At 43.0% G+C, this 15764-nt stretch overlaps 1 protein-coding gene across 2 annotated transcripts in view; it reads left to right on the top strand.

Annotated features, from left to right (window-relative positions):
• The first annotated feature begins 4202 nt into the window (after positions 1-4202).
• The window catches only part of ENAH (ENAH actin regulator), an 89391-nt gene continuing 77829 nt past the window's right edge, over positions 4203-15764 (top strand). For both annotated transcript variants that reach the window (XM_062490474.1, XM_062490473.1), the window contains exon 1: positions 4203-4298. In XM_062490474.1, coding sequence (XP_062346458.1) covers positions 4294-4298 — 5 coding nt within the window. In that variant the 5' untranslated portion in view covers positions 4203-4293. The remainder of the gene's footprint in view (positions 4299-15764) is intronic.

Below are 15764 nucleotides of genomic sequence, written 5' to 3'. Positions count from 1 at the left end.
AATAATTGTTTATTTTAGCATTCCTAGAGAATTTTGTAGATAGTTTACTCCCCCTCCCCCAGAGGGCAGTTAGGAAAAACTGTGTAATTTCATAAATAAAATAAAACTAAGGAGTTTTTACTTGAAAGCATTTCCTTTAATGGTCTGCTATGCAACACTTCAGCAGTCAGCTGACTCATGGCAACCTGAAATTGAAAATGGCTTGGGGTTGAGGGAAAGCAAGAAGAGGACAGGAAGAATTATACTAGCCAATATACTTTAACTATCTATATAATAGCTGGATCTTAATTTTGTTCAACTAACCATGACCTCACAGAATTGGTTCAGGCGTCAGCTCTGTCTGGTCCAGAGCAAAAGATATATTTATAAATTAGATTAACATAATCACTGATAACAAGAATATGTTCAGTTACTTAATTCACTTCTGTTTTGATAATCCTAAATGCTACCAGAAGCACAGTGTCAGAGCTATTTTCTTTTAGTCCACCATTTTTGGGAAGGCCTTCACTATCCCTGGAGAGAAAACTCATGCTTTGTTGTTGCAACTCTCTCATTTCTATTATATAGCAAATAATGTTTTCTTCCTATACCAGTTCTATTGAAAATAATCCAGACAAGTGAAATAAAATATCTTTTTTTATGTACTCAAAACCCAAACTCTGGATGTATTAAGTGAAAAGAACAGTAACCCTCAAAAAGCCAAAACCACCAGAAAAAAAAAATCCAACAAAAAAACCCACTTTGTCCTGCTTCAGAAACTTCTTTGACTGTATCCTGCGTTATGTTATTTACAATCATTGAAGAAGGCCAAAGTAATCTTGCATATGACCTGTGTATGCAAGATTACATATGCATTATGCAGCTTTCTTTCTAAGGAAACAAAGACTGGAAAGTGGGAGATTGTTTCAGAGAAGACAGGGGAAATCTCACTGTGACAGAAAGGATTACTCTGCTTTTTAAAGCTTTTGGATTCCCTGAATGTCTCCAGAGCATAAGAACATCATGCATCCTCCTCATGACCCTGTATCAAGGGTGATCCATACTGATGAGAAGTGATGGGATCTGCTGGGTTTACTTGGGAGTAGCCTGCCAAGCCTCTTGCAGTTGGCTGATACGAAACAGGAACACATTCTCTTCTGGTTTATGCCTGGGTGAGCCCTTCCTGTAGCATTCAGAAAGCTTTCATTAGTCAGGTTGTTTGGAGAGGAGGCACACCATACTGCTCAACCTGAGCTGCCTTAGCTTTGGGAAGTGTCTGAATTACAGTCCTCAGTTGCAGCTGAGCAGCAGAAAATGCAAGAGGGAGGAATGCAAAGTGGTTTTGCTGTATTCTGAGCAGCTTGGATCCAGAGGAAGAAGGGCAGGGACACAGTCCTTGGATACTGATTAGAACAACCATTATGTGGCTCTGCCTTGTAGGTTGACATGGGGTTCAGGTTATTAATGTGACACCACCAGCTAAGAAGGCTTTCTGCCACATTGGTTTTGTCATTGCCAGAAGAAGGGAGAGCAGTGGGAAGGGATGCAGAGGGCATTGACATCCATGCTGTGCTGCTGGAGGATCCTATCAGTGAGAAAGGTGACAGCAGAGTCACACCAAGTGACTTGGACACAGGACACACTGAGCTATTACAGTTTTGGAGCATGTGGTCCGCTATGAGAGCGGGCAGATTTCTCAATGCATAATTAAGTACCATAAATATGTACATGATGCTAACTCCTTCTTCTGCTAGACTACTTTAATTTCTTGACAATAACCTCACTAAAGTGACCTGGAAAGAAAGAGGCATTCAACATTTATAATTTGATTTCTGCCCTATATAATTTTGGCTCTCATTCTTCTCATGTAGCTGCTAATATGAGTTACTGCAGATTTACTATTTTGTTACAAATTAATTCAATGGGATTTTTGACTAAGATAGTGTCCAAAATGACTTTGCACTTGATGACATCTGCGATGCCAGCATGCAAAGTGATTCTTCTGGCATTTTTACAAATTCTATTGTACCACTGAGTAGGTCTTCAGAAATCCAGCTATGACCGTATCTGATTTGGCTAAGAACACCAAGTAATATAACACAAATAGCAATAATAGTTATTTTGCAGGAGTAACAGCTTCTGGCTATTTTCATTCCCTCTCAGACAGACCTGGAGCCCAGGCATACTTTCAGTATTTTTTATATACCTGTCACAGTCAAAATTCTTTTAGGTTTGACTAGTAAGACCAGACAGTTGCACCAGTACGGTCACATTAGGATCCTGATTTTTTCTGTTATAGAACAAAATCCTCCTTGTTCCAACTGTCTCTGCCATTCCTTCTACTGATGTACCTGCTGAAGCCCATTAGACATAAATCTTAGATGTTTCTATATTGATACAGAGATATATTAGATACAGATTTTAACATTTCTGCTTGGCTACCTTGAAGTGACTTTTCACTGCCAGAATGGCCTTCCTTCCAAACCTTTCATTTGGACTATGTTCTGGTGATAGGAAGCCCAGATCTTAGAAAATTCATTATGCCTTAAGAACTTGGGTCCACTGCCAGTCATTAGAGTCGTGAGCATTTGCTGAATGCAATTAAGGTAATTTTATTTACTAGATTCAATTGTGTCCCCTTTTCAGACTGTCTTTACATTGTTGACAAAGGTACACAATTTTTAAGATCAAGATGTCGCTTTTCTTCTGATTACTCATCTGCATTTTGTGATTCACCTCTACTGCAACGTTTTCATTGACATCATCCCTATGCCAGTAAAAACATGTTTTCTTACTAAACTATTCTTCATTAGCTTCAGTTTCAGAGCCTGTCCTTGTTCCCAAGTTAGTGTTTTCTAACAACTGGCCTTTTTTTTTTATTGTTTGGTTCATCTTTTACTGTGCTACTGACACCATTGAGAGTGAGTGACTCTGCCTCACTGATCAAGGAAGAGGTGGTGTCAAATAGCTGAGATTCATGGTAAAATCCCCGTAAATATGTGGAACCTACATCAGAAATATATATATATTTAAAATTCTTCACTTTTTATATCTAAAAGTCTAGACACTTTTAGAAAGTGTCATAAAGAAGATGCTTACAGATTTGTTTCTCATGTATATTTTTACTACTAGACCCTAGAAAACACTGGTATTCATTAAGGAAAAATTAAATTGGAGGTGCAAAAGCATCAAGATGGCTTAACGGCATTGGCAATTGCGAAGACACTTATTCATAGTTTCTTTTAACCGAGACGAAAGAGAACGGGTATTCACTCGCTAGTTGACACAAAGGAGCCGAACGCGAGCTGGGTTAAAGCTACTTGTACGGTGTGCTGGGTCCGCCGCGGGTACCGAGAGCAGAACTAAATCTGCATTTAGGACAGGCGCGGGGTTACCGAAAGACGAAGAAATAACATTCCTGTATTCCCGAAAAAGGCTCGGGCCGCTGGGGGCACGGAGGGGCCACTGCCCGCAGCGCTGTCGCCTGCCGGTACCTGCCGAGCTCGGGCAGGGGGGGGCTTAGGGGCTGCGTGTCCCCCCCCCCCCCGCACCGGGAGAGCATTCCCGGCCGGCCGGAGCCCGGTTCAGGCAGCGTGGGGCCGAACGGGGAAGGGCCTGCGGATGGGTGGAGGTGTTCACACGCAGGGAGGCACCGGGCTCGCCGGGAGCCCAGCCCGCCTCTCCGCTCCGGGGCGACTCCCGAGGCCGACAGGGAAGAATCTGCCGCGGGCGGGCGTGCGGGCGGTTCGCCGTGAGGAGGATCCGCCGCCTCACCTGCGGCTGCGGCCGCCCCGTCCCTCCACCCCCGCCACCCCACGCCGGGGCCGCCGAGCCCCAGCGAGCAGCCCGGGCACAGCGCGCCGGTGGGCGCGGCCTCCGCCGCCGCCCGCCCCTTCCTCCCTCCCTCTCTATCCCTCCCTCCCTCCCTCTTTCCTCGCGCCCGCCGCTCCCGCACCCCCCGCCCGCCGCCGCTCCCGCGGCCCCGCCGGTGTCTCCGGCCGCCCCCACGCTCCCCCCGCCCGCTGTCGTTCTCCTCCTCCTCCTCCTCCTTTCCCCCCGCCCTTCCCGCGCGGTGGTTCGCTCCTCCCCGCCCCTTTCCCCCACCTCTCCCGTCCCCTCCCACCCCCGGCTCCCCGCGGTGGTCTGGCCCGGCCCGGCGGCGGAGGGAGCGGCGGAGCGGGCGGCGCTGCCGGGCGGGGGTCTCGCTCTCCGGGGGTCTCGTTCTGCGGAGACGCGGTGAGCAGCGGAGCGGGGCGGGGGAGACAGCGCAGCGAGCGAGGCAGCGGGAGCGGCTCCCCGACCGCGGGCAGCACCATGAGGTGAGCGGCCGACTCCGGAGCGGGCGTCGGGCGCGGGGTGGGGGACGGTGCTCCGCGGCCCCCGGTTCGGACGGCGCGCAGCCAGGAACGGGAACGGGGTCGGGAGCCGGGGGGATCGGCCGGCGGCGGGGGAGGGGGCCGGGCCGAGGGGAGCCCCGCGGTGGGGGAAGGGCCCATTGTTAGTGGCGGCGGGGGAAGGGCGGTCCGCCGTCCCCGTCCCCCCGCGGCGGCGGCGAAGTTGCGGTCGGGGGGCGGCGGCGGGACCCGGCCCGGGGCGGGGGTCGGCCCCACTCCGGCGCCTCCCCCGGGCCGGGCACGGCGTGAGCCCCGGGCGCCCGTCTCCTTTCTTTCTCTGCCGGTGGTGATTTTTTTCCCCCCCTTCCCCTCCGCCTTAGCCGGAGCGTGTTGCATTGCAGCAGCAGCTGGGCTTTTCCCTCGGTAATCAATAAAGAGGCGCCGGGGGGGAAGGAGGGAGGGGGGGATCCCCCTCTCGGCAGCCGGGAAAGTGTCGCGTTTGGAGGTTTGGGATGTAAACACAGAGGTGGCCGTGGCTGGGGGCGGCGGGGAGCGAGGTGGGTGCCGGCTGCCTTCCCGCCGGGAACTCCCGCTCCCCGCCGGCTCATTCATTTGAAGGCGATTTTCTGCCTCCCCGGCCCGTGCCCCCCCTTCCCCCCGCCATCCCCCCCCCCCCCCCCCAGCTCGCTTTTAGCGCCTGTTCTGTTTCCATAATCTCCTTTCTGGATTGGTGCAGGACCCGGTGAGAAATGCGGCTCGGTGGCCGAGCGCTGGTCTGGCTGCTCGGGGACGCCGCGCTCCCTGTAGGCCTGCCCCTCACTCAGACAGCTGGGGAAACGAGTTACTCATGCCTGCCCTTTTTTTTTTTTTTTTTTTTTTTTTTTTCGCCTGGAAGTTATTGTCTGCCTTACTGTTGGATATGAACCTTCTTTGTCTTAAAGACACGAGTGTAAGCCGTGAGGTCCTTTGGAGTAGAAGTCCGGCAAGATTTGCGTGATCTAAGTCGGTAAATTGCTCTGCTGCATAAAACCGATGAGCCATTAGAATTCCCTGCAAATTGCAGGAAAATCCTAATAAAATTTTTCGTACTGTGAGGGACCCCTCTTTCAGTGCACCTTCAATGGTAAGGGTGGCATTGCAGTGGGAAGCATGGGAACAGTCTCCCTGCTGTTTTGTTTAGAATTGTGTTCCTGTATTTCCCTCTAGTTTTCTTTGTTAACTGTAGGTATTTATGTCCTACGTTATTTTAAGCTTTGTTTTGTCTTGTGATAATTTATTTTCAGTTATTCATGTTGCTCATGTAGAAGTCAGATACCCTGCAAATGAAAAGTTACAGCTTGGAAAACCCACAGTTTGTATCCAGATCCTTTAAGCAGAGGTGTTCTTTTTAATTATCTTGACAGCCTTTAGCACAATGAGTGCTGCTAATCGAGCAAGACTTGGCACAAATACCTTGGGAAGCCCCGTGTAAGTTTGGGTTTCGTGCTGGCATAAAGCACTTGAATTGTGCGGGTGATGCTGAGTGAAGTGAGCTCTAGCAGCAAGACTGCTCACTGTTCACTGATGTAACTGTATGTGTGCTAGGACTTGTGCCAGCTTGGAGGGAGCACAAGTATTTCTTTCTCTTAACTAGTACAACAGGAAAGTGTCTAGGCTGAACCTACCCTTAGGTTGCTTATTTAGATGTTTGAATAGTTGACTTGCAGCAGTGAGTGAATGTAGGTAAAATATTACTGACTCGTGCCTGCAGAGCATAAAGCTGGTAAGGGGGAGATGCAGTTGTGATTTGGAGGGTTGCTCTGATGAGTGGTCATGGGGTGTTTCAAAGGAAACTGACTTCCAGAACGCTTGGTTCCAACCCTCTGGAAAAAAAGAAGCAAGCTTGACCAATTAAACTACACAGGCTAAAAAAAATGATGTGGTTAAAGAAGTATTTTCTCTCAATAGAGGCACTATTAAATACACTCAGTTTTGTTTAATTGGTCTGACTCCAGTGCAATGGCAAGCTTTCACTCCATGCTCTCTCTTTGGACTTGTTTAGACTATGCTTTATGGTATATTTCTGAAACATGTTTAAACAATATCTTCATGCTGTATTTTGTTAAAAGGCAATGACTTTTCATGTGCATTTGCTGGTTAGGTAAGGTCTCACGGGTGAGGAGTGACAGGGTACGTGGGACAAGCGACAAGCATTTCTTATACATAGCTCCTCTGTAATAGCAGATGCTGTTAAATCTTAGCAGTTTATACCAAAAGTACACTTTTGGCACAATATTAATGGTCTTGTGGAATGAGCAAACTGCATTCTGTCATTGCTGTTGGGCAGGTAAGTATGCTCCAACAGATAAATAAAACAGATGAAATGGGATAGGGTAGGGGAAAGCACCCTCACTTTCTTTCCTGTGCTTTGGCTGTTCTTCAGCCATCATGAGCCTGAACTAATTCTAATGATTTTGTGTTAAGATCTTGCATCTTGTCTGGATGATTAGCTGGTCAGTTACCAAAGAGCAAACTGTTTTTCCTTCTGTCAGATAATACTAAACATCTTTGTGAAGAGCAGCTTTGAATGTTAAAATAATCAGCAATTCTGTGAGACACGAACACCGACACTGCACAAGAATTAATTCTTGCAGAAGTCTGCTTTGTATTCAAATTGAAATGATATGCTATTTGAATAACATCTGTTAGGGGTTTTAGGTTGCAGAGAAACTCTGAATATTGAATATCCCAGTTAAATGTTGTAGCCTAAGTATGAGGTTACTTGGTTCAGGAGCCAGCTTGAATAGGGCTGTGTGTATCTGTGTCTCCTGCCCTAGGTAAACAGCTGATTCCCATGAACACCTGTTGCTCTCTTTGTACTCTGGTTAGCTGACAAAAGTGCTGCCCCTTATACAGTTTCCTGAAAGCACTTATATTATAATAGGTACCCAGGAATGGGCATATTCAGTGTGCTTTCCATTCACCAGCTGACTGAAATGTGGTGGGGGGAAGAGGTGATGAAGATGCAGGTAACAGCAGAGTTTGGTGTCCCTGTTCTAGTGATAGCATGACTTCCCATCGTATTTGTACAAGAGGAATGTGTGTGAACAGACTTTTATTGTAGCATATGTTGAAGTCTGTATTACGGTAGCTGGTAAACACAACTCTGCTGCTAGAGCTGAGATTCTACCGTGAAGGTTAACTGAATTACCTTTTTTTAATTTTTTTAGTTTTAATTTTTTTTTAAACCAGGCTCATTTTGAATGTTAACTCCAGTAAAAATAAATGAGCTTTACAAGATACTGGCTTTTAAAAAATCAAACTGTACAGCCTTCTCTTTGGGTTACTACATCCATTTCTTTGTGTGGGAAAGAATTGTTTTTCATTAGTGTGCTGGTCAGAAAACAGACTTGCTTAATCGGGTTTCATTACCCAAGTTCCCAAGAACTGGGGGAGAAACGGTATTTTTAGGAAATTTTAAATTCAAGTATTTCCAGAGCCCAGTATAATAATAGGTGTTTATGATGGGCTACTATGCATATCATAGATATGTGAATTTCATTCCATGTTTAGATAGGGCAAACAGCTAAATTATTATAGATTTTTCCTTTTCTGAAAAGTTATGTCGTATTCTCGCTTGTGTTTTCAAGCTAAAAGGGCAGCCTGAAAAAAAAAAAAAGGCAGCTAAATCTGTGGTTTCTAAGCCACACTGAAATTTCTATTTACTTACAATCAGGAGCTTTTCTGCTCAAATATGTTGCTACAGAATGCACTTGGTGTTATTATTTAAAAGTTAGCATATTTTGTGCCTGGGTTGGTAACCCTTCATTATATTTTAAGTGTTGTGCTAAGAAAACTAATGCCATACTCACTGTTCACTGAGTGAAAGCCCACAGCAGAAGTAACAAAACATGTACCTTCATTAGGGCTAGGAATTCTTGAAGGAACCCACACACATTTCCTGGGGTTTCCAGGAAAGTGGGTATACAAGAGCATTATTAGTGACAATAGTACAGTTCAGTGTGCTGCCATAACTGCAGTTATTTAAAGTGGTGAAATAGCACAGCAGCAAGGCCATCAATTTGATGGTGACATTAAATTATTGTTGGGCACGTAAGGTAACTCTTTGGAATTGTGCCTTTAGTTTTAATACTTGCCCGAATGGTGTATTTGAAATAGGAAGCTTAATTTAGTTGAGAAGTATTTGACAAAATGTTGGAAGTGCAAGCAGGCAGTTAAATTAGACTGGATATGCATAACTGCAAGCAATACAGTTCCTAAAATTGCTTGTATCTCAAGAGAAAAATTGGTGGTGTGGGCAGGATTTTTTTTCAGGTGGATACAAGAATTCAGGTTACTTTCCTTGTTCTTAAATAAACTAACAGATGGACTGAGTCATCTGTCTGATAGAAGTGTGGTCTTTAGCTTGTACTCTGTTTGTGACAGTTGCAAGTAATTTTTGGACAGGCTGTTTCTGCCCACCTGATATGGGATCTGACAGCTGTTTTGCCCGCAAGGCCTCTGGATAGTTTAGTGAATTATTTTGATAGTAAAAGTATAAATCTTTAAAAAATTACCATGTGAATGGAGAGTGCAGGAATGAGAATACATTTTTTTTTTTTAGACAAAGCTATTTATGACCATCTTAGCAATTATGTTGTCAGCCTCTGAAAATTAGAAACAGTCTGTGAGTGTGTATAATTCAGGAATGCTCTCTTGGAAGGGCATGTACAAGTCTTTTCTTGACTCTGATTCAGGGTTTCATGCTTGCTGTTGGAGGTCAGAAAACAAGAACGAGTTAGTTGGCATCCTGCTTTGGACCACTGTAGCCTAAAAGCCTTTTTTCTCCACTTCCATAAAAAGCAGAAACATTTTTCTCCCAGCACCTGTTTCAGTGGATGCTTTGCCCTAAGTGACGTGTCTCAGCGCTGCCTTAGGCATGTGATTGGAAATACTTTGTAATGAGGGCTGCTTCTTCCCATGCCAGGGCAGCTCGTGTGGAACTATTATAGAAGTAGGTTATTGAACCACTGGATGATAGAGTAATTTGCTTTCATTACTAGAGAGAGCAAATGTATTCTGTGAAACAGATATTATTCCCTCTTTTGCTTTGACCTTTCATCTAGAATTGCTTTTGACAGTTCACGCCTGCTTCCACTCAGCAATGCAGAAATACATGTGCCAGCCCTTTAAACATCCAGGCATGTTTAGGTTTTCAGAGTGCTGTAGTGGTGAGAGAGAGCAGAAGATATGTGCTTTTTGTGTTTCATTCAAAAAAATTTGACTTCTAGTAGTAGCTCAAATTAAATGTAGCAGAGACTGAAATCACATCAGCCTTGATGAGCTATCATCTGTGATATCTGTTGGTGCCTTCTTCACTCTCCCACCCCACCTTGCCCTGCCAGTCCTTGGGAATTCAATACAACTACTTTGTGCTCTTGGGCTGTTAGAATCTTCCTTAGGATTAATGTGGGAGCGAAGCTGCTTTTGTGTCTGCCTCTATTTAAACCTGCCAGGTGAGGAGCCACTGTTGTGTCCCTGCTGTGCCTCTCCTGCCCTAACTTCCCATGGGTTCTCACAAACCTGGAAAAGAACATGGTTTCTGTTCGGCTTTTTTGGTTGAACAATATATAGGAACTTTTTCCCCTTTTAGAAATAGCTGCACCACCTTATTTTAACTTTCAAATTTTCTGACATGAGAAATGAAAACGTGTATCTAAGTAATTGAGTCTGATTTGAAAATGCTCCGTACCAATATGGGTTGTAGAGGAAAATGTTGAATTTTGCTTCAAGTACTCCTAATAAATTGTTCTCCTAATTGCTAAACCTCTCCCCTGCTATCATGTATTACAAGTCTCCTTCACTGTAGCTATTTCATGACTAACGTTAAAAATGTTCCAGAAGAAAATGTGAATGTTGTGCTTACCAGCCTGTAATGGTGTTATATGGTAGTGTGTGCTGCTCCTAATGTTATGGTTCTGTAGGCACTTATGGGAGGCTTATGGAGCTGCTGCTGGGGAGGTGATGTGACATCTTTCTGGGTCTCCTGCCCAAATGCCTGGTGGAGAAAACAGGACTGTTCAGTGGGATGTGAGATGGTGTGTCAGTCCGCTTCAGATTAGTCTTTCCAGTTGAACTGCTTGTAATAAGGACATGTTTTTGGAATCAATGCACAAGTTAGTGTGAGGAATTGAAGTACAACTCTTGTCTCCATGAGTAATCTTTAGGCAAGGCTCATTAAAAGAAAACGCTGTCAATATTCAGGCAAAAAAAATAATTTGTTCTTAGTTTCACATACTGAAAATTCTCCAGTCAAAGCTGTTTTATGTAAAAGAAGAATAGCAAAAACAATTTCAGTTTAGTCCAAAGCTGGTCTGCTTTGCTAAGTGTGTGGGTTGGTGTTGTGGATTTTTTTTTTTTTTTTTTTAATTTTGGTGAAGAAAGATGCTGACACCAGGTGAAGTATGGGAGAAAGAAGTGGAAAGTGATTGCACTCCAGAGGGTGATGCAAAAATGCTACTTTGCTGGACTGGTGTGCTGCCAGAAATAACTCAACTTTCAGTTTGCAGCACAAACACAATTGTAAGGATTTTGTTTGAAATTGTTCTTTCACTGTCTTTTCTTTACAAATTTGAAATTTCTCTTTCCTGAAATAGCTTGCAAAGTAATCTATGCTTCAAATTCCATACAGAAAGTGAGGAGAGGTTGTTGTTTGCTGTGGTATACTTGCCACCTAGTTCAAAACAGAAGAACTTATAAAACCTGGAATTAAGCAGAATTGTAAAAGAGCAAGAGTAGTCACTGGTACAGCTAAAACGCATATTATCTGTTAGTTGTAGTTTTATAGTGAGTAAAGAAATATTTGAATTTTCTTTTTAGAGGAAATCGATTTCTGTGTATGTCCTTAAAGCAATTTCCTAAAATGTAGTTTAATACCTAAAATTCTTTTTAGGCCACTGCCTGCTGTCAGTTTATTGCAGGTTACCATACAGTGAAAGCAGTTTTTAAATGCTTTGAAGGCCATGTTGTTAAGATAGTGTTTTATTGTGGCCCCATCTGGTGAACCACCCTGGTGAACACTTTTCTATTTCAGTTTTATAGATCAGTATGTCTTCATATTAGAAGCTTATATTTTGTGGAGATTTCCTTTTAAGTTGCATATTTTTCCTATCATATGGGATTGAAAATAGAAGTACTAAATGGAAAGGTGATTTAAGATTCTGTTGTAGTTCATGTATTTCAAACAAAACTTTCAATACTGCTGCACTAGTGGTATTTTTACTGGCTTTGGTGGAAAGAGGTGGTTGGTAGTTTTAGGTTCCTTTCAGCTTTCTGTTTGACTTTGCAAATGTCACTTAAGCATATGCTCTGAGTAAATCTGGGCATTGAACCTGGTAGTATTGCTGCCTAAAATCACTAGTTATTCAAAGAACTTATATTGAATTTGTGGCTTTTTCAGGTTCCAAGCTTCTAGTTCCAGGTGAGCAAGAATTTTTGTTTTCTAGCTAGTGTATGTTGATGTCAATAATGCACTGCAGTGAACACTATGCACTGCTACTCATTTTGAAAACTTGTTTTCTGCCTGTATTTTCCTGTTCCATAAAAATCCCATTGCTCTTTGTTTTCTTTTAAAAGCTTGGAGTCTTCTATAAACAGTGCATAGCAATTTGTGCACCTTTTATTATATCTCCCACGTTCCTAGAAAACTTGTACTGTGTTCTTGCATGCATTTGCAATGCCTGTTTTTGGAAACCTGCAATTGGCTACTGTGGATGATGGCAAATGGACTTTACAACTTCAGAATAAACATAGTTACCTATTGTCTGAAATAGGTGGTGTGGCCAGACTGACTGAACAGTGACACCTAATCCAAATGAGCCTAATTTTGGCAGAGAGAATCAAAATAGAGAATGACAGCACTCGAAAAATGATCAGGTATTGAAGTTTAGCAATTGTATATGCAAGTCTAGTCACTGAACGCGCTACTTAGGTATGGTTTGGTACTACTCTAGCAGAAATACTGATATTTTTTTTTTTAAAAAATATGTTTAGAGGTACTTTTTTTTCCTATTTCAGAATACTTCTGCTTTGATAAAAATCTCTGAATGTAGTCCGAGGTGATATTATGGTTTAATTTATTGTCATACACTGATGTATTTGGTTGATTCACGTTAGTGTGAGTGAAACAGGAGGATGGTGCAGGAAGTGTCTGATGTACATATATGAAATAAAGATGTTTGGAACACAGGACTGCCTTCCTAGTCAGATATGAACTATCTGGTCTGAAGTTGCATCTGGAGACAGTAGATCTGTCTCTAGTAGTCAGTGCTTTTTTCCCCCCTTGGTTAGACCTTGCTGTTTGAGGGGTGAGGGAAAGCATGAAAGACCTTTCCAGAGTTCAGTGTTGTTCTGACCAAGAGAAGGCTGAGGAGAGGTCAGTTTTGGAAAACTAGCAGGGGATCTGTGTCTAATCATGAGCAGGAGGACGAGGGATTGAATGATTAGAGCTCTTGAGTAGTGTTGTCTTTGAACTTAAGCACAAGTTGAATCCAGTAAGTAGTTCGACTGCTTCTTTAGTGTTACGTGTTTCAGAGAGTAATTGAGAATGAGGTTTTGTACCATTTCAATGGTTTCCTTGGGATTTTAGCTACTGGGTGGAAATGCAGTAGTAGCTTTTGGATAAAAGTTTTTACTTTGAGATTGAGGAAGAAGACCAAAGAAGTAAACACATCAAAGAAGGCAGTCAAATAGATTTTGCATCTTAAAGATTTCATGCTGTAATTTGAAGGCTTGTGGTGGTACCATTGTTCTAGTTTCCACAGTGTGGTGTGATGAGTGCAGTAGCCTTTAGTTTGGTGATCAGCTGTGTTAATTGTATCATGTATGAATTATCCTCAGAATGATTACTGCTGCACTTTACATCTGACCTTGCATTGAAGCTGTGAGGTGAAGAAATCTGGACTGCTGAGCTCAGGGACTTGATTTTGTATTCTGGCAGTATCCTCAAGTACTCTGTTCATGAAGTTTGGAGGAATAGGGTGGCTTCAGGCCTCTTCTTCGGCATACTATAATGGTGACTTTGAAACCAAAGGGTATTCCTTTTATTTTGTGTACCTTTCTTAGTCACTGATAGAACAGGTGTATGTCCCTGTTTCCAAGAATAGCTAAATCTACAAATGGATGGCAATAAGACAAACACAAAGGTTGCCTTGCAGGTTATGAATACTGTTGCTGTAGCTGTGTTACTCTATGCTTATAAACATGACAAAGGTTTTATAAGGAGAGACAATATCTTAGATCACTGTCTGAAGTGGTGGGGAACAGGACACAGGCAATTTCACACGTCCAAGGGCTGAATTCCTCAGAAAGTTGCTCAACTCTTTGCAGACACCGTGTGGAGATTTCATACTGCGTGGATTGTTGCAGGCACCTTGCAGATACAGGTAAATGTTACCGTGTGGTTTATTTTTTATAGGTAGCTCATAGTTTTGGTGTCTGACCTTGTAGCAGTATTTGGTGTAATTCTTATCTCAGACTTTAAGAAACTGGGTGCTTGAAAACAGGTTAGCAGCTGTAAGATCTATTTAGATTGCTGTTTGGGTTTTTTATTATTCTACAAAGATGATGTCTGCATAAAGAAAGCGGAGATTGCCTTACAGAGAACAGTGTCAGAAGGTAAACCTGTGAAAATACTTTTCAAATGTTACTGGTTCCATGTAAAGCAGGAACATATATTTTTTCTTTGAAGCATCTGGCTACTGGAAATCACTGGGTAAAAGGATGCTTGGAATGCCTTTTTTAAAGAGCCCATGTCTGTTATTTTTGTGAAGACATGGTCTTGGTCACTAGTGTGACTTTTGCATAGTAAATCTGTAAGATGCAGGTAGAAGTAGATTGCATTGCAAGGGTTGCATCTTTAGACATGACAAATGCTTAATAATACTTAATAATGGCATTTTATTTTTTCCCCTGTTGAAATCCCCAGTTGTCACAGCATAGAGGAGTATACTGTTAAGCCAGTTTTGAGTATCCTGGATATCTTGCCTTGAATGTCCTTGCCTCCTTTTCTTAGGGCAGATGGATGCAAAACAAGCAACATCTCCTCTTGCAGTGATCGCTGCCCTGACAATAAAAAGAAAACCCTGTTATGAAGACTCTTTATGTAGCTGTGAGGAATGCTTGCAAGTTTGGTGATTTGTGTGGTACCAGTCTCAGCATTCGATATTTTGAATCCAAGTATTTGAAATCTCACATTTTTCCTCCTGAATTGAACTAACCTCCTGGTCCCTGAGTATGTCTGTGCTTGGGGTGGGTGTAGGGAGTAGACTCACCCCAAAGCCCACGCGTCAGGTATTCTGGTTGTAACTCTCAGTGAGCATACCCTGATCATGTCATTCCCTTGGAATGGGGAGGGTGTTTTAGAACGAGCAAAGAAACAAAAACCTGAGAGAGGATTCTCTCCAATTTGCTGGTGCATATTTTTATACAATTTATGGTATATCAATGTATCAATTTCCCAACCACTTGTATGGTTGTAGTTTTCTTTTTCGTTTGGGAACATGGAGAGATCTTATGCAACTCATACTGTCTTACAAAAAACTTTATCTTGAAGAGGCAAAGAGTTTAGGTGCATGTACATTGTTATGAAATCTGAAGATAAAATAATTTTAAATTCACAGTAGTTTAGGTAGGTGCTCATTTTTAATATTTTGTAAGATAAAACCATGTAGAAATGAAGCCATAGGCTTTTCTTTCAGAATTTGAGTGCCTTAATTTTTTTATGTACTATGACAGAAACACTGTAAAATTATGAAAGCATTTCATGCTTAAGAATGCAAGTTTTGTGTATCTAAGAACTTTTCCTTGGTCATTACTATAGAATTAAAATATCGTTGGCCATATTCACTGCAGCAGAGAATTTTCTCTTGGCAGCACCATGCCCTCCAGCCACTTACCTGCACAGAATCATTTAATGTAGAACAGAGTAAATGCTGGATAACATCTTTAGTGGGCTGGTGACAGAGGTAATGTTTATGCTGTGGATGTGTTTTTCTCAGGAAGACTGGGGTTAATTGTAGCTTGGCAAGTGAAAAAAAAAAAAAAAGGTTCCATATTGTTTTTCTGCAGTAGATTCCTGTTGCTATGCAACAAACAGAATGTCACTTAGTACAGGATATATTAAATTGGTATTCCCAGCACATATCTGTGCCCGTTCATTTTATACTTTAGCAGGAGGGTATGGTTCTGGCTTCCTGTAGCACTGGAGTATGAAGTATGGATTTGAGCTGCTATTCTGGGGCTTGCTGGAGCTGCGGTGACGTCAGTGCACTCGCAGAGCCTCTCTTTGTTTTTGGATGGATGGGACACCTGTGCAACACAATCAGGCTTCCAGCCAGACAAAAAGGGGTGGTGGTTATCTTCCCCGGGGTGGGATGGCATTGCCAAGCAACATGTTAACGCTTCAAAAGGGAG

Source organism: Cinclus cinclus, chromosome 3 (genome assembly GCF_963662255.1).
Source record: "Cinclus cinclus chromosome 3, bCinCin1.1, whole genome shotgun sequence".
NCBI classification, from domain to species: domain Eukaryota; kingdom Metazoa; phylum Chordata; class Aves; order Passeriformes; family Cinclidae; genus Cinclus; species Cinclus cinclus.
Note: the sequence above shows the minus strand (reverse complement) of the source record. Positions and strands in the feature narration are given on the sequence as shown.